Below are 20312 nucleotides of genomic sequence, written 5' to 3'. Positions count from 1 at the left end.
ATCCATCTATCTAAAACCCTGATTCCAAAGAAGTTGGGATGTTGTCTAAGACATGAATAAAACAGAATACAGAATTTGACATAAAGTCATTGAAACAATTATTAGACCCTTATTTTCTTCCATTTCTTGTTCATTTTAATGCCTGGTACAACTAAAGGTATATTTGTTTGGACAATTATAATGATAACAACAAAAATAGATGATAATAGTTTAATTTAAGAGCTGATATCTAGACATTTTCCATGGTTTTCTTGATAATAACTAAAATCATTATCAAGAAAACCATGGAAAATTGCTAGATTGTCCATGACTGTACATTCAATTGAAAATCCTACCAAGACAGTATTTTATTTTCAAACTGATTTAAAAAAAAAATATATTCATCTTATTTCTGAATTTGATGCATCCAGTTTTTACTTATGTTTACACAGCGTCCTACCTTCTTCTTTTTTTTTTTTTTTTTAATGAACATTAAACCACATAAATATATCATAAATCTGCCAGATTCAACCAAAAGTAAAATTTCCATCCTCTGCACAACAAAGTAGAATTGAGCTGAAATGATTTGACAGTTTTATGTTTAGTTGATAGAGCAACAGTTTTAAGAATTCTTTGATATTTTTTTAATGTGAATATACCAAAAGCACTCTAGTTCCACTGGTTTCTCAAATGTGAATATTTGCTGCTTTTTTGATTTGTTACCGTAACATAATTACAATAAAATTGAATATCGTTGAGTTTTTGGACTGTTGCTTGGACAAAATAAGCAGCTTGAATACGCCAAGTTGACTTAATGATCTAATAATGTGCATTTTTCACTATTTTATGGCATTTTGCAGACAAAACATTGAATCAGGGGAATAATCAACAGATCAGTTGATAATGAAAAAAATATTTGCAGCCTCAAAGCAGACAAAAAGTATTTAATCACTTATAGTATAATATGATATAAATTAAATATAAAACAGATGCGTACAGCACTCATTACGATCATAAAATCACTACAACAGATGAGGATAAACATTACAGATAAACATGATAATTATACAAGAACAAAGAACTGTAGAAATATAGACTTTTAGGGGAAAAAGACACATGACACAGTCACTGAAAAAAAGAATACAGCACATAAGACAACCAATATTAATAATCTATATTACAGACATGCAGGCTTCAGATTCACTGGATTGATATTGATGAACAGAGCAAGATAAAAATATTATTGGTTCATTTTTATTTCCATCTTTGTGAATATTCCGCCCGTCTCACACGGCACTGTAAGACACTGCTTGTATGTCAAACATCATAAATGCAGTGAGACATTTTTCACAACCACACACAATAAAATAAACAACATTTTATACATAATACTGTATGATACTGTGTGATTTTAGGTAACATATGTTTGTATACATTATCAAAGAGTGAAAAAGCGTCACGGAATAGAAAAAAAGAAGAACGAAAGAAAAAGCTTTTGCTACAAGCCAATTTTTTATCATTATAAAGAGCTTTTCTTCTTCCCTCATCTCAGTGTTTCTCCATGTAACTGACTGACTTGTTGAAATGTTATTATTTTGGGGGAAACAATAGAGGAAGTACAAGTCCCCCTGCTGAGTCTGAACCCTGCCTTGCTGTCGCTCCTCTCTGCCCTCGTACCGTCTCACAGAAAAGACGCCGAAGCTGCTCGTCAGCATCTCCATCTCCTGTCAACATCTTCAGCGCATTTTTGTGTTTTTCACAACATCTTTGTTGCATTACGACCACCGTTAGATCTAATGTAACATATTAGTCCTCCCACCCGACCATTTCCCTTCATTTTGATTCACTCTCTATCCAGCCTTTGATTGACTTTCAGCCTAAGTAAAGTGGATTTTAATGAGAGAATACATTAACTCCCTCTGGTCATGCTAACATAAATCAGCCTTTTCTTGCGGGATCAACTGCTGAGCTCATAACACCATGCTGAGAGAGTGTGAATAACCAAATGAGAGATTGCGGCTGTGGCAAACCGCTGGCAGCTCAGATGCATTGTTGTATATCGCCCCCCCCCTCACCAACCTCCAGTTTAAAACAAGTTCAGGAAGGCAACAGAACGCAGCACTTATCAGCACCCAGGTCAGCCTGCTTATGGAAATATCCCTTTGTCAGGATCAATTAAACACATATCTCTGCTCTATTCCTATTGATTATTTCCTTCCATTTGGAAATGGCTGTGACTCACATCTTTTCCTGCTGATGACCACCGAGAGCAGTTAGATTCAGTTAGCGCAGCCCGTAGCAACTCCTCACCTTGATTAACAAAGCATGTGATGCGCCTCCAACATCACATCTATCTGCTTCTCTTTGTTGGTAATTGCACTCAGCTAAATAGGTTATGCTGAAATATCAATAAATTGCCATCAAATTAATGTCAATACCAAAGCTGTGGATGGTGCTAATTAAAACGCAAAAGGGATGAAAATGAAGTCAAGGCATTGCCTTGAATAATTGATAACGCAATTTATGATTTTTATGAAAGAGTGCCGTCTGTCTGCGATTTTGATGAGGCCTTAATTAGATGCATTAATGTGTCTCTCCGTGCCTGTAGTCAAACTCAAAACTCAAACACCATGATGGTTGTTGGGGTTTTTTAACGCCCTTAATTACACATTTTCAAATAACATTACCCCTGAATATCCACTTAAAACTGCTCAGGTCCCAAAGAGGTGTTAGTGTGTAATTTTCATTAAAAGCAGCATTGTTAACTCAGGACCAATCAGAGAGTGCTTTTGTTTAGGGTGGGATCGGGGACTTGAGCACGCAGCATTAAGCAGCGTGATGCTTTGAGGCTGTGCTGCTACCCTGTGGAGGAATCTAGAAGTATTGTGCACACGTTTTCCACTCAACTCGTACCTGCGTTTCATACGGAACAGGACAGTGAAGTGAGGTCAGGTCACCCGGCGTTAAGGTGTTAAACACGCATGAATGTGTAATGTTTATTGACTCAAGCAGATCAGAGTGATCCTGTGTTGATTTTGTACCTCCTCATCTATTAGCCGGGCTCGACCTTTGAGATAAATGAAGAGCGAGGGAAGCAGACGGATGAGGGGATTAGAAGTGGGCCGCAACAGGGAAGCAAGCCCAGGAAAAAAATGAACGGGCTGCTGGCGGATAGATGAGGTGGGGGAGCATAATGACCGCTGTTTGTTATGATGTACTGAATCAGGTTCTCTTTGACAAAACAGTCCTTAGCACCTCTGTATTTATAGTGTCACCGGTCAGTCCATCCACAAAGGCAGCTGATGATATGTGAGCGTGTTAGTGCCGTGAGGTGTCTGGGGCTCTGCTCTGGAATGACCCGCTCATCCGTCAGGCCCACGAGCTGGAGCGGTGCAGGGTTATGGGATCACAGTCTGGATTGTTGTGAACTTAAATCTCTTGAATGTTAGCCAACCAAAAAAAGCCAATATCAGCTTTATTTTTGCTCTCTAGATCAACAGTATTCAGACAAAACTCACTGAGAATAGACCCGAAACAACTACTTTCAGAGAGAGCATCATGTTGTTGGACACGGATCCTGAAAAAGTCTTTAAAAAAATAGACAAATTAAGAATGCATTTGTTGGAAGTTATTTGCAAAATATCACAGAGCACGGATTGTTTGAGTCTGCCGTCCAATTAGAGGCTTTGTTCTTGGCTTGTCGACCAATCAGAGGCTGTGTTTGTGACTGCATGGCAGCTTGGATTTATTTTTTTCCTCCTTTTCTCTGATCTACACTATTTGAGCAGAAGCCAAAACAATGAGCAGAATAGCTTAGTCTAAAATGTATAGATGCACATTTTGATATTTTTGTAAGAAGAGATGGGCATTTGGAAGGAACCCTTCCTAAGCTTTTATTTTTAAAGGATGTAAAGAGACTTCCTGTCGATCATACTTCTAAATCAAGTGAGATTAAACTATAAAGATAACGTCAAGGAGTTCAATGTTTTATTTTTTAGACCCTGAAGAGGCATGAGGTTAGTTTTCACAGTAATCTTCATATTTAAATGTGTTTTGTGTTTAAATAAGTTTTGGATCAAATTAAACTCAGTAATTCATGCAAGCAATGTTTGATACAGTAAATTCAAATTAATCAAATTAGTTGCTCAAATTAATCCTCTTGTATTTCTCTGTATTCTATAATTGTTATTGCAACTTTCAGTTTGCAAACTGTATCTGTATCCAACTTAATTCTCAGCTCATTGGCTTATTGACGTATGGCCGCAAAACTGAACGATCGGCGTGTTTCAGTTCAGTGATACTGATACACAGTCAGAGATAAAATAAAAAAAAAACACAGATCGATTAAAAATTCCACGTGATCAACCAAATTCTTAACGACCATTATTCGATCATCGATTAATTATTCCCATCCCTAACTGTAAGTTGTGTTCTCGCAGCACATTGACCCGCAAATGGAAGTAAAACTGCACTACACCAAATGCTCAGAAATCTTGTGTGTTTTATTTAAGGACCTTCTAGGCTTCAGAGAATATCCAAAACACACTTTTCTGGATATTATATGGGCTGAAAGGCCTGTGGTATTTATTCAAACAATTTGGCATTATAAAAACCAAAGTGGTCCGTCAGACGGTCCTGGCGGTTCTAGTGTTGAGGCCATAAATTGTCTTTAAAATGTCTCCCTAGTTGCATGAGAAATTTCTCCCCACAGGATTCACCTCAGCTTCTAGTAATGTTTTCATTGGTTCTCTACGGGCCACCTGCTCTCATGAAAGGAAGCAGGATTAAAGAAGTACAAAATACAGCTAAAGACTGTTGACCAGACGCTTTCCGAGAAAATGCAGAGCTCACCGTTTCTTCTGATAGTTGCTAGAATGTGGATGAAAGGTAGACAAACTGTAACATCGACTCTCTTAATGTGGAGAATGAACTATAGCCTACTTTGTTAGTGCGAGAACTACCAGAACAGCCTCATTGTTTTACACGGTGTTATCAAATTAAAAAATCTGAGCTAATTGCAACAAAAATTTAAATTTTCAATGAATTCTTTCAACAGTTTATCTATTTAAAGTGCAGTAGTGAGATATAGTTTGTTGCATTTGCCATTATTTCTGCTACTTCTGTGAGATTTTGCATATGATTATTTCAAGATTAAAAAATATCCAGAAAATAACCCAATAGTACTGTCAAGTTCAATTTAAACGTTAAGCTCTCATGCCTTCGTGTGCATTTATTTTTCTGTGAAAAGGGTATTAAATTGTCTCTGTCGAGGTCCTAAAAAGCATTAAATGTGCTTCAGACATTTGCCTGTGTTGTAGTGGACATTCAGCTGCTGGTTCATGTTGATGATTTTTATGAATGAGAAAGCGGTTCCTGTTTGTCTGATGTTGGGGGATGCTCTTTGTTTAAGACAGAGGACCCAGATGTGGGATGACATGTTTGGTTTTTCCCAGCAGTTAAACAGGTCCTTTCCGAGGGGGGATGGACTCCAGGCGTTCCCCCTGTCATCAGCACTCTGAATGGTGTGTCACACTGACTAGTGTAAATGGTCTTTAAATTGTTCGTGTGTTTCAGAGTCAAAAGGCGGTTCCTGCTCTCCCTTTGCTTTCTTCCCCTGCGAGGCTAATGCCTGTTGACTAATGAATTCGCAGGAAGCCGAGCTTTGTTTTTGACACATGGAAAAGCCAGGTACGCCTGTTGAAACGCAGGGCGGAAGATGGCCCTTGAGGCCGACATGAGGTCAATTTTACAAATTCCCCTCTAATGGCTGAAGGCTAGAAAATAGGTCAGACGAGAAGATTTTCTTTTCAGAACTTTGAAACTAACTTAGACATGGAACAGCTGGTGAAAACTTCTGTCAGGTCTCCTGGTGGCCGAGTGGACGAAGCAAGTACCGGTCATTCATTCCGAACACTGTGATTGTGATCCTGATGCACATAACGACAATTATATGAGACCTACCGTCCTGTTTTCTTTGCAGACTTGTTGCCCGTAAAGCCCTCTGAGATGAATCCAGGCTGTAGCTAGCTGCATAAACATGAACCTAAAACAGCCGCAGCTGTGAGCCTTTGGCAACGGTTAGCAGAAAGAAACTATTAACAATATTTTCTCTCCATCTCTGAAATGCTTTGTCGATAATTATTGTTTAATTGCGTTTACTTTTTTTTTTGAGAAGCTTGTCTCCTTTTTGTGCTACTCAGCAGTGCAGACTACAGATGGGCGTTTGGAAGATACCTGCCAACTCGATTATCTATAACGTTAACAATCAATTAATCGATTAATCTCTGCATGCATACATGGACAAAATAAAAAATATATACACTACTATGCAAAAGCCTGTTTTGATAACGGACGCTTTTATTTTGAAAGGTCAAAAAGAGACTTCCTGTCTATCCTTAAACTAACTCAGTGAGATTAAACTGTAAAGAAAACGTCAAGGTTCAATGTTTTATGTTTCAGCCCCTGAAGAGGCACGAGGTTAGTTTTCACAGTAATCTTCATATTTAAATGTGTTTTGTGTTTAAATAAGTTTTGGATCAAATTAAACTCAGTAATTTATGCTAACAAGGTTTGATATAGTAAGCTAGTAATTTCTGTGTGTTTTATAATTGTTATTGCAACTTTCAGTTCGTAAACTGACGCTTTATCCAACTTAATTACTTCATTGGTTCATTGACGTACGGCCACAGAACTGAACACTCGGCGTGTTTCAGTTCAGTGATACTGATACGCAGTCAGAGATAAAATTAAAAAACAAAAAAATACACAGATCGATTAAAATTTACATGAAGAATAGCAACCTTTTCTGTAGGATTTTTAACTTTTGAATAATGCTTTAACCATCTGAAGGGACGTACACACGAAACTTCATTTGTAGAACGGCCAATAGAATCGCCCTCTCTCTGAAACGACCTGTGATTGGCCAAAATCTCCATCTCAAGCCTGAAAACAGAACAAATAGGAGGAGATGAAGTCTAGTTCTCTCTCAGACCACTTAAATTACAATATGCTAAAAGGTGATTATGGGATTTTTAAGGCCAAAACGTTAATATTTATATAATGGTTTTGTGGTAATTCAGTATGTAAATAGTATAGTCCAGTGATTTTGTAAACTCCAAAACAGCGTCTCTGTGGTTGCAGCTTTGCTTCCAAGTGCAAGAATCAAAACGTGGAGTGTAAATATTATGCAACACAGATTGGCCTGATAGAAACAAAAGGAAAAGAACATACGATAGACGTTATTATATTGTTTTGATGATATATATCATCATATTGCCCGGCCCTACGTGGAGTTCTCCTTTCAAACTACTTCTCTCCGGCACAAACGGCTCAGTAGGCTAAATACTTTGTAAACTGCATTATCCAGCTGCACTAATTAACTAAAGCTTCTTAAGTCCTGCCATGGTCCCATCATGTTTAAAATTCGACTTTGCAAATTGAAGAGAGTTGTTTTTATTTCCACAGGAAGGTTGCTCCCATTAAAAGTGCAATGTGAGCAGATGAATGGACTGCAGTGCTCAGCAGCACTGTAAATGTATCGATCCCAGCTTCCTAAAGCCGAGCGAGCGGGGATGTATTTGATCCACAGGGCTGGAGACTTTATATTCATGCTGTGTGGTGATGTGGAGCATTTTAAGAGCAGCTTAACAGGAGTTAGTGCAAAACAATCAGTTTTTTTAACTGATAAGATGATTGACAGGAACAAAAATACGTAAATATCATAGAAACATGCCAACAATTATCTGGTTCTTGCTTCTCAAATGTGAGGGTTTTCAACTTATCTGCCTTTAATATCATTAAAAATGTAATATATTTTGGTTTTGGGATGTTAAACAGGCAAAACAAGACATTTTGATACGTCACCTCGGGGGCCTTGGTCTATAAACGATTCTTTATCTTTTTATTAATAAAATAAGTGCTTCTGTTCACAGACTTTGACATCCCTCCTGTGGCAGCCCAGGACCTCGGCAACATCTTAAAACAAGGCTTCTTGGAGAAGAAACGAAAAGGTACAGCAGCACAAAGACACAAGCAGTTTTAATAACTAGTGTCGGCTGTTTGTTTATAGAGCTATTGTTGGTGTTTGGGTGATTGGGACAATTTTAACCTGAGCAGAATAGAAGAAAAGAGTTTGAAAATACATTAGAACAGATGTTGTTAATGTGATTCTCTCTCTAGATCACAGCTTCTTCGGCTCTGAGTGGCAGAGGAGATGGTGTGTTCTCAACAATTCAATATTCTACTACTTTGGAAGTGAAAAAGGTTTGTTTGAAACATACAGAAACATTACAGGTTCGTAAATTGAATCAGATAACACCCCAGCCGGTGTATTCCTCCCTGCAGATAAGCAGCAGAAGGGCTCCTTTTATATCATCGACTACAGCGTGCAGCTGGTGCCCAACCTGAGGAAAGACGGCAAAAAAGCTGCATGTTTCGAGCTCTTTTGCCCCGGACGGAGGCCTTTCCAGGTCTGTATTACCTAAACAGATCTGCACAGATGACTGCTGTATGTGTCAGAGAATCCAAAGTAAGCAGTTTGATGGATAATATTTTGTAAGACTTTCTGAGGCTGTGCTAGTGTCCTTGTGTAAAAAAAGAAGCTTTTTTTCTGTAGCAAAAATGTCTAAATTCTAAATGACAGCCGAACCAGACAAATTTTAGTATCTGTGTATTTGTCAGCCAATAAATAAGAAGTTTGTGCAGCACATTGATGCAAATAATTTTAAACTGTGTCTCCGTTACATAGTCGGTCCACTAGAGAGCACTGACAAGTTTATTTTTTTATTTTGAGCTTCATGCCTTGGTCACAATTAAACTAAATGGCTCCTGATCGAAATTATAAACATCATGACAACAACATTAAAATTAACCAGCAGCTATTTTGACAGTAAATTCATTTTTTGTCATCATTATGTATGCAAAAGTGCTGAAAATTCAAAGGTTCAGACCTTTTAAATGTGAATATTTTCAGTTTTTTAAGTCCTCTATATTAGTAAACTGAATATGTTAAAAATTTGGACGAAAAAAACAAAACATTTTAATTTACGTCTACTTGGTCGTGCAAATTTTCAATATTTTCAAACGTTTTATTGACCAAATGATTCATTAGTTGAGAAAATAATCATATTACAACCCTAATTCAAAAAAATGTGGACACTGAAAAACATAATAAAAACAGAATGCAACAATTTGCAAATCTTTTGTGACCTACATTCAATTGAATACTTTGAATACATTGAAAATGTATTTACATTTTATCCACCATCCCAAGTAATCATCAGAGCCCTATATGTGGTTATGTTTAATAAAAAATGACTGGTTGTCTAACTCTCAAATATTTGTATTGGCATCAGAATTCTAGCATCTATCAGACTTTAATCTAAACCCATTTGGAAAAACATTTCATCCACATGTCTATATGGCACATTAGCAGTCATACTGTTTGATTATAACACTGTTATATAATTCATATGTCTTAATTGAATATTTTAGTCATTATTTAGTCAGCAATCTGATAACTTCATAAAAGGGAACATTTCTATTTGCTCTTTTTCGCTTCTGTATGAGGCAGCCAGAAGGAGAGCTGGTGTGTTGAGCTGAAGATTAAAAACCAGGACTTTTATTTCCATATAAATGCCCCCTCAGATGTGATGATAATTGCAGGATTATTGCCCCTGTTTCCCATTAGTTCACTGCCAGCAGTCCTCAGGAGGCCAGGGAATGGGTGGACCAGATCAATTTTGTACTTAGAGGTAAGCCAGCATCTCTTTGTAATTTTTTCCGGTACCTATCGCATGTGCAGTTTTCCGGAAGAGCGTCAAGCCCTCTTAGACAAATTGATATGGGGTTATATAAATAAAATTGACTCGAGCTGACTTTTTAAAAGCCACATAGGTTAATTGGAAAATACAGTTAAAGCAGCACAAACCCTTCAAAGCTACTTCTTTTTTTCTTAATTTTCCACCAAAGTTTGCTTTTGTTTTCATGGGGCAGAAAGGTCAGAAATGAAAGGGAGCTCTTCATCATCTCTGACTCAGATAAAACAGCAGCCGATCCATCACCAGCTTCACAGCAGAGTCCTGAATCTGCTCATTCGACGTGTCAGCCGCCACGTCCTGTAGCTCTAGTTCTCCTCCTCCTCCCCTAACCCTCCTACCGAATTCCAACTTACAGGAAATTGATTGGTAGATGTTCTGGTTATCCTCCAGTGACATTGATTTCTGCTTGGCCGCTGGTGTACGGCGGAGGACCTGATACCCTGTGTTGCAGTGGCCAGTCGCCTGCAATGAGACGGCTCCTCCATCTGAGCGAGCGGCCGTGCCTCGTCTACTCTAAAATGGGCTCGGGCCGGGCCACTGATTTGCGGGAAGTAACAGACACTCTGCAGTTTGTCTTACTTCCTTCCAGACGAGTTTTACTACGAGATGCAGTCTGATTCAGAACATGTAGATGATTATTATTTACCCTCTTCACCTCCTGAAATAACCCCAGAGCAAGGCCGACTTTTCTTTTCAGCTTCTACGGTCTTTTATATGGTCGCTCTGTTAAGAACTTTAGGGAAATATTATTTTTGGCATTCTGCCTTTATTAGATAGTGATATTAGAGATACAGACAGGGAATGCACAGAGAGAAGATGCAGCTGTGTGGTATGCATCTTAATCACAGGGAGAAGGGACAGCACATAACTTGATTATTTGTATGTATTTATTTTGTTTGTTTATTAAGGCATACATATTCAGGGCATACATGCATCAAATGTTCAGTGTCAGGTAAATGTAAATACCTCTTTATATGAAGAGATAGAGAGATAGGAACAGTGATGATGAATAGTTAGTAAAAGCTGGCCAAATAAAAAATAGACAAAAATAATAATACATTAAATTAATATAAAAAATATGTAAATATTAACAGATGAAAAATAGTTAAATTTATAAAAAAAATATATTATTTTTTGTTAAAAAAATGATTATAGTTGGATGACAATTCATCATTTTTTTAAATAAAACATTAGAAAAATAATAGAAAATCTAAAAATCTAAAATATAATTTACAGTAAATAAAAAATAAACAACACCAACAACAACAATAATTCATTCAATTATTAAATAAATATGTAAAAATAAACATAAATAGTTATATTTATAAAAAATATTATTATATAAAAAATAGAGATTAAATAAATTTAGAGATGATAATAGTTAGATGACAATTCTAAGGAATTTTTTAAAAAATTAAATAAAGGAAAATAAAATAAAAACATAATTTACAGTAAACATAAATAAATAAATAAAGTAAAATCAAGGATAAAAAAATAACATTAATAATACCAACCTTTTTCTAAAAGACTGTTCATTTGTTAAATGTATACCCTGACTTAATGTTTCCTAAACAACAACAAAAAACAAATACATATTTATGTGAACACACCACTTATACAAGAAAGAACAAGAAATATAATAAAATAGACATATCAAACATATAAGTCCTGAGTCCTAGAAGTCAAAATGATTCTAAAGATAAACAGAAGTTATAGAGAAAAGCTTGAGAATAGAGCAAAAATGCCAAACATTTGTTGGTTCTGACTCAGATGTTAAGATTTATAATAGTAATGTCTGTGTTTCACTCTTTCAGACTCCATAATGAATTGCTTAATCCAACAAAAATGATAAACACATTAGTAGATAATGAAAATAATGTGTAATTGCAGCAGAGTTGCAGCCTGCAGGTCTGTCAGTGCTGCCGTGTGGCACGTGTCCCCGCCTCTTGTACATTTCTCTTACTTTACCCTTTAATGCGTGTGTGTGTGTGTGTGTGTGTGTCTCTGTTGCCACGCTGTGCTCTGTCTTGACGCTAACGCCGCCCATCACGTTGTCTCCCCGTCCCCTCGCAGACCTCCGCTCCTCCTCCATCCCCTGCGATGACGACGAGGAGTGCGAGGAGGAGGAAGAGGAGACCTATGATGACATTGAGGGGTTGACCGCACCTCCCCAGGCCTCTCACGGCGGCAAACTGGGAGGAGGGCGTGAGGCGGGGGAGGTCGACGATGAGGACGAGGATATCTACGAGGTGCTGCCAGGTATGACGAGGTTACCTCCAGAGCCCGACGCATATGGGATCTTTGAGACCGATGCAGATACAGATTTTAGAGAGGAAATATTCATCAATAACCAATATAATGGCTGGAATGAAGCTGGAATGAAAATAGTTTGAGCTACTTTCTCAAAAATAAAAACTTTATAAAATAATATTTAACATTCTTATACATTATTATACAGTATACAAACAATGAGTTACATTGTCAGCCAATTCTATAAATGATATATATGAATAAATGTAGAAATGTAGAATAAATAGGAATAAAATAAATAACAAAATAAACATCATTACTGTTTGATTAAAACAAAAAGCTAACACCATTTCTAAATCATGCCAAGCTACATTTTCTGCATTATACAGGTGCATCTCAATACATTAGAACATGATGAAAAGTCAATTTCCAGTAGTTCAAGTCAACTAACCCCAACCAAGTATTGAGTCATATAGATGATAGAGGCCAATATGATTTCTAGACATTTTCCATGGTTTTCTTGATAATAACCAAAAATCATTATGAAGAAAACCATGGAAAATGTCTAGATATCAGCTCTTAAATTAAACTCTTATCAGCTATTGTTGTTGTTATCATTATATTTGTCCAAACAAATGTAACTTTAGTTGTACCAGGCATTAAAACGAACAAGAAATTGAAGAAAAAGGGTGGTCTAATATTTTTTTCCATGACTGTACACCGATAACGACAGGCCTTTGATAGGCCGATATCAGCCAATAATATCAGTCAACCATATATCTGTCAAGCTCTAGTTACACACACACACACACACACACACACACATGCACACACACAGATGAATGGACGGGAAAAGGCTGCACACACCAACTCTCATGATACTCAGTCAGACAAATAGACACACACTCGCTTGAGCCCTGTGGGACTTTTGCAGCAAGAAATATTTGTGATGATCTCCCCTGGCTGTGAAATTTGTGTTGCCAGGTACCTCCCTAACACCACAACAGCCAGACTGATCGCTCATTTTAAATCAAGCAACACTAATAAGCCTGTCAGGACGGAGCTGGCTGCTGCAGAGGCAGACAGGGTACACACTCCCGTTACACCGACTGGAGATCAGCGATCTGTTAACACATTTAGACCGAGACAGAAGTCTGTGTGTTTCGGATGATCTGGTCGTTTTTAAGACACAGAACCAATGAAATTAAACAGGATTCGCTTAAATACACTTGTGAAAGGCGAAAGGGAGATAAACTAAACAAAAAAAAATCTTCCGCGCCTCCACACGGAAGAAAGGACCGAAAATAAAGTTGAACAGTGATGAGGTCAACCAAAACATGTGCGACAGACAACCTGAGTGACTTAAGCTGACTTCAGTAATATCGACAATAGTCGTGTTTCCATCAGTGAATTTCTCTGCACATTTTGAAGATTCTCATGAGAAAAGCCTGATGATAACACCAAAAACTTTCGAAAATGTGCATAAAAGTTACACGCTCACTTGAAGTGGTTTTGGTTTTTTTCTGAAAAATAGTTTATGCTCTAAACAGGAGATAGAAACACTTTTTCTGACGTAGCAAACATTTATTATCATGACTGATCAGCTGTTTCCTCTGACATGAAAGAACAATTAGAAGTTGAATCTAATTCCTGAAGACTTCTCTCCATTTTCCCTCTTTTTGTTGTTGTTTTCTCTCTTCTTCTCCTGTTTACTGACAGATTAGCCTACAGCAACACATTACACTGCCACCTGCTGACCAAAGTACGTTACTGCAGCTTTGTTTATTCGCTCTGATCCAGCTGATGGAAACTTAAACCTTATTTTCTTTAATGTATCATTTAAAAATTCGCTTTGACTTTAATTGAAAAACAGCAATTGAATCTGATGACAACCCAGATCATAATGAGCCTACAGACCCGCTAGTCGACACTTGTAGTTACAGCAGGATGATGAGGTTCACTAACTTCTACACTGTTAACAAACTGTCATATAATTATTGCTCTACTTCTGAAAATATGACATTTTTTTGTTGTTTGTGGATGTTTTAAAGAATGTAAATGCACTTTAGGGCAAAGACAATGCTCTACAGTCAAAGCTAAGGGCTTACATTTTCAGATGTTTTTTATTTAATATTTCTATCTGTTACAGAAGCTGAGAAATATGAGCATTTTATATTTTTTTAATGATGTTGGTATGTAAACATTACATAAAAAACATTTTTACAATTGTCCTGAGGAAGCAAGATCAGGTTTTGTCCTCGGTATTTCTTCCTGAAAATTCAAGGATTAAATTATCTAAAATGGTTTACAATCTACGACTACAACTGTTTTGGCTATTGAACAGTGACAGTTGACAAGTAGTGCAAGAATAAAACTCAAATCTATAAATTTAAGTAAAAGTAGCAATACCACAGTGTTAAAATACTTTGTTACAAGTAAAACTACTGCATTCAAAATCAAACTTGAATGAGAGTACAAAAGTATTGGCATTATTTTATAGATCCTCATGAATTTTAGGGCAAAAGGTTTAAGCTTTCTATGTGCTACAGAGGCTGAGCAATTTGATAATTCTTCATATTCTTTGTCTCTACAGTCAAAGCCAAGGGTTTAAGCTTTTAATTGTTTTTTATTTCATGTCCATATCTGCTTCAGAGGCTGAGAAATCAATGATTTAGGAAACGTTGACATTCTTTGCAGTTTTCAGGTTTTGGGAGGTGGTTTTGAAACAATGCTGAGGTTTTAGAGGGGTTTTTATGTCCTAATGGGTGAAGAAACAGTTATGTTGTTGAAATGGGCGAGAGCGAGTCGCTCCGAATGCTCCGTCATAGAACGTCCAATTAGCTAATGTTGCCAGGCAACAAATAGCCCACAATTCAATCCACTAAGCAGAGTTTGAGAAAGGAAGTAAAAACTGCATCTCTCAGGGCTTAAAATAGTTCTGGAGCTCTTAGCGTCACATCTTTAATAGAAATTAGAGTTTGATTGAGAATGTTGCGAGGCAGTGTGAGTGTGTGTGTGTGTGTGTGTGTGTGAGAGTGTGTGTGTGTGGTGGGGGTGGAGGGGGGGACTGTCCCATGTGTCAGGGTGGCTACAAGATCCTGAGAAGGACAAAAGGGGTGATCTGATCTTCTCAGGGCCGTCGTCCATCACTCTTTCTATTAAATAAGATACATCAAGATTCTGTTTCACTCAGTGAGTACATTACCTTTGCCAAAATCACTGGCGAGAGGGAGATCAGTCTTCAGACTGTCACGCCGGCGTTCAAAGCCATCTGGGAAGAGGTACAGACTCTGACCACAGATGGCATATCGAATGACGGGCTCTTTCGTTCACTTTCTCACCCCTTCACTTATCAATCACTCTGCACCTCTTTGCAGCTTCTACACAGTGATTAGACACTGTTCAATTATTAGATTTTGCAGCTAGTTTCATTCATCAGGATTGTGAAAAACAAGTTTGTGCTTGTATTTTTAAGAATATTCCTTTCTTACCAGATCTTCTTAGATGTTAGTTATTAAATCACCAGAGCCCAACAGATACATATCATATTATCGGCCGATATTTGCCGATATTAAAGGCATATTGCTATTTATCAATAACGCTGCATATGATAGATGGATGGATAGATGGATAGATGGATAGATAGATAGATGGATAGATAGATTTATTTTATTTTTTGTGCCAACAGTGACAGAAAGTCCACTTTGACAAGGCTCAATACACACAATTTTATATATAAAACACATTTAAGACGCATTTTAAACATACAGAAAGGAGACTATCAAAAAAGTTGCATGCACAATGAATGGGCCACCTTATCTGTTATCAGTGATTTATTTTTCTCTTTAAAATCAGTTTCCTCAAAAATGTCATAGTGGTCTGGCACTAGTTATCACGTTTAGTTATAAGATACCTGAACACTGGAGATAAATACACGTATGAGCGAAAAAGTGAGATTACATTTAAAAAATGTAATATCTAGAGAGGAAGTACTTTTACAATCTGAAAATCATTTGGGCAGCCATAACAATTTTATTACTGCAAAGTCATATTTTAATACACTGGGAAATTCTGTTTAGTCTTGGCTTTGCAGGTATTGTCAAACCAAACCATTCACGTCTTCATCCATCCTGTGGAGCTTAGTAGGGGTAAAATAAAACCTATGCATTAACTTATACTGAGTAATTTCTCTGTAGCCTCCTTTATACATTTCTTGGTATTTTACAGTGTTTTTAACCATTCCTCGTCGATCAGATCTTCATCCTACCAAATGATCCTCAGATTATCACCGATATCATCTCGTTACCTAATAAAAGTTTTTGAATAGTCTTTGCAACAAATTCTTTGCACGAGTTGTCATTCAAGTTTAGATTATTTTCTTGTTAACATCAAATACATCTGGGAATTTGCAAAATTGCACGCTCATCAGATACATTTTTACGTGTGCAGCAGCAAAACTGGCGAAGAAACGTCGAGCCGGAGTTGAAGCATCATTCTCCCTGTGATGAGCTCCCTCGGTTTTGTCGGAGCAAAACTCGGAACACGCAGGCAGAATGCAGAGCGATGGCGGTATTGGCTCCGGTGCTGATGACTGATTTTATTGACTGGAAAATTAAATCACTTTGATATAGAAAGCGTTGGCCCATAGCGGTGGCCTCTCCACTGAAGGATGCTTGTCTGTGCAGCAGTTGAGGAGTGCTGAACAAATGTTGGACCCAAACAGAATTAAAATCAGGTTTCGGTTTAGCAACAATGCATGACACTTTTATTATTCATCAGGTAAACCATATGGCTGATATTTATTATGACATCTTTTGCATCTTAAAGAGAGATTTTGTTTTATTTATGAAATGTGCAAGAAGAAAAAATCATCCTAACATATCCAAGAAACCTTCTGCACCCAAGCTGTGCACATAATCACTAATATGCATGTGGATGTACAATGTGTGTGTGTTTGTGTGTCTGTGTGTGTGTGTGTCGCCCTTCCCAGTCATTTTCATTCATCAGAATGGTAAAAAAAACAAAAACTAGTTTGTTTGTATTTCAAGAATCTTCTTTTCTTACCAGATAGAAACCTTCTTAGATGGTATTTATTTTAAAGTAATTAAATCATTTTTTGCAGATCAAAGGCATATTGGTGTCTATTTAAAATGATGCATATGATAGATAGATAGATAGATAGATAGATAGATAGATAGATAGATAGATAGATTTTTTGTTTGTACCAACAGTGACAGAAATTCTCCTTTGACAAGGCTCAGCAATACACACACTTTTTTTTATTAAAAACATATTTAAGACACATTTTAAACACACAAAAAGGGGAGTAGGTATTTATTTTATTTTTATTTATTTTTAATTGAAACCGTCAGCACCTGACTGACACAGAACATGCAGTACTGATGTTTTTTAACTTTTTTATTTCGTTTTATTTGAAATGTGCAAGAAGAAAAAATCATCCTAACATATCCAAGAAACCCTCTGCACCCAAGCTGTGCACATAATCACTAATATGCATGTGGGTATACAGTATGTGTGTGTGTGTGTGTCTGTGTGTGTGTGTGTGTGTCTGTGTGTGTGTGTGTGTGTGTGTGTGTGTGTCGCCCTTCCCGGTCTTCCTGGAAGCAGAGGCGCAGGTTGTGCTGGAAGGTGGATAGTGTTGCCTAGTTGTGGCGTGGCTGTCAGCCTGCTGCTGTTGAGGATGGATGTGGGAGGCAGAGGGCAGGCGTATCACTGTGTCACCTCTCAGACCACCGGGTGCCACGCCCCGCAGTCGATGACACGTCCGCCTCCTCCTGCCTTAAAGACGGCCTCTTTCTCTTTAACTTTTCCTGCCCGGCTCTCTGATAAATGTCAACAAATTGATCACTCACTGAGGAGTTCAGTCTAGGTAGAGAAGAATAGACGTTTTGTGTCACGTGGAGATGCATCAAGAATCGGCTGCTGATCCATTTTATTTATTTTTGTTTGGTTTGTGTTTTCATCATTTTATGCACATTTATCCTTATTGTGTGAGACAAAAAGGAAACCCTGACAAATAGTTTTACTTCAGCAGCAGGTTGTGTTTCTATTTATAATTTTGTCTCTTTCTGTTAACCCTGTTATGGTCGACTGTACTAACATGTTTTGTTTTTTATGCTTCGGGTCAATTTCACCTGAACAGTAATTGATAATAATTTAAATGATTATCCAGCTTTAAATGTCTTTGTTGACTCCTTAAATTCCCCTTTAGATAAAACTATCAAATCAAATCAAATTCAGCCAAAGATCCCTAGCAAATGTGTGTAAAATGTCCGTATTTCTGCCATGTTTAACAGCTTAAACAGCCTGGAATGTAGAGGAAAACATATCATGTTCATTTTTATGTTTACCCAGTTAAATTAAGAAAAGCCGTTAAACATAAACCAAAAAAAAGTCATACTCTTATTCAGAGATGTCAAATTGACAACAAGGTTACAGGAGTGTTAAATAATGAAATAATGAAATTACAATGTTTGGGTCCTGATATGTTGTTAAAAAAGCTTCCTGCTGGTAAGTCAAACGAGGTTAACCGACACTGGTATCGGATATCGGGCAGATGCTACTCGAATAGCTGGATCGAGTATCGGTGACAATGGGGCCGGTCTATTCAGTTCAATTCTTCATTTTATACTGAAATGTTAATGGTAAAGTTTAACCAATTTGTTGCTGCATTTAAAAAGTTTTCAAGATTATAGAGAAGATAACCAAGTAATACCAATAACCAAGCAATAACTACATAACAGAACATGCAGGACTGATGGTTATTTAGCTATTTTTGTTTTATTTATTCTTTATTTTCTCTGTTACATTCCTAGAATTGGTGGACAATCTAATACATTGTATGTATAATGTATTATAAGGTTAGATTTTCTTTAATAAGAGTAGCTTTGCAGAGAGATAATGGTGCATAATCTGTGCACAATACAGTAAATGTCTGAATATCAGCTGCCTTGTCAGTTATCGCTGAATTTTACTATTAAAATCAGTATCGGCCTCAAAAATCTCATATTGTTCTGGCTCTAATTATCACCTTTAGTAATAAGAAATAATCAGACAAGACATGTTATATATTATGCACGCATTTAGAACAACCAAAATTCGTTTTTTTACCCAGTTACTCTTGCAATAACTACATAACAGAACATGCACTGATGTTTATTTAGCTATTTTAGTTTTATTTACTTTTTATTTTCTCTGTTTTATTTCTAGAATTGGTGGACAATCTCATGCATTGTATATATAATGTTCAATTGTCTTTGTTAAATGAGCTTTGTAGAGTGATAATGGTGCAAACCTGTGCACAATACAGAAAACTTTATAATATCAGTGAATTTATCTCTTTTAAAATCAATATCAACCTCAAAAATCTCATTGTTCTGGCTCTAATTATCACCTTTAGTGGTAAGAAATGATGAGACAAGACGTGATAAATACAAGCATTTAGAACAACCAAAATTATTTTTTTAACAAGTTGCTCTTGCAATAACAACATAACTATTAAATAACATTTGAGTACATTTCTATCTATGTATTAGTGTGTTATAGTCTGTTTTACAATGTGTCAAAAGTTGATCCATACTTAGATCAGTACTCAGTATATGTTGTTGTGTTTTCTTAATCTAGAAGAGGATTTCACTGAGCCAACAGACGAGAGCGGTGAGAAGAACAACAAACCAGGTCAGAACCTCATTACCTTTTTTTCCCCTGCGAATAATGAGAAAATGTCCAGCTCTAATAGTTCACGGCGAGAAAAGAACATTGTCTTGCTGTTTTATTTAAATGTGCCTCTCCTCTCAGCCCCGTCATCAGATTACGCTAACTACTACCAGTGTTTATGGGACTGCCAGGCCGACGAGCCGGACGAGCTGGACTTCCAGAGAGGAGATCTCATCTACATCGTTAGCAAGGTCAGCATCGCCATCAGCACAACAATAATCTGAGAGCTTATTTAAAATTTCCTCTCAGAATCCTGTGCTTTCTGGACACTAACCCTTTCTCCCAGTCTGTGGAAATGGGAGATTACTGTTCTGCAGCTCATTTCTAATGGATCCTGATTACACTCGTAAGACATAATTACAGGAGCAATTAAAGTAGTTTAAAATGAGTAAAATGCGATGCAGATGTGTAGAATATGTAATTATTTAAGGGTTAAACAACACCAGCGCAAGTAATCACTTTGCCCTCATTTACTTTGTGAACATGCTGATATCTCCAGCGTCTAAATTCCTCTGTTAGCGAGCGTTT

At 37.0% G+C, this 20312-nt stretch overlaps 1 protein-coding gene across 1 annotated transcript in view; it reads left to right on the top strand.

Moving 5' to 3' along the window:
* skap1 (src kinase associated phosphoprotein 1) overlaps positions 1-20312 on the top strand; it is a 45560-nt gene that overhangs the window by 13587 nt on the left and 11661 nt on the right. Inside the window, exons 5-11 of the mRNA XM_059325098.1 lie at positions 7911-7988; positions 8158-8241; positions 8323-8447; positions 9668-9731; positions 11871-12056; positions 19692-19745; positions 19866-19975. Coding sequence (XP_059181081.1) covers positions 7911-7988; positions 8158-8241; positions 8323-8447; positions 9668-9731; positions 11871-12056; positions 19692-19745; positions 19866-19975 — 701 coding nt within the window. The remainder of the gene's footprint in view (positions 1-7910; positions 7989-8157; positions 8242-8322; positions 8448-9667; positions 9732-11870; positions 12057-19691; positions 19746-19865; positions 19976-20312) is intronic.

This window comes from Centropristis striata, chromosome 21 (assembly GCF_030273125.1).
Source record: "Centropristis striata isolate RG_2023a ecotype Rhode Island chromosome 21, C.striata_1.0, whole genome shotgun sequence".
NCBI classification, from domain to species: domain Eukaryota; kingdom Metazoa; phylum Chordata; class Actinopteri; order Perciformes; family Serranidae; genus Centropristis; species Centropristis striata.
Note: the sequence above shows the minus strand (reverse complement) of the source record. Positions and strands in the feature narration are given on the sequence as shown.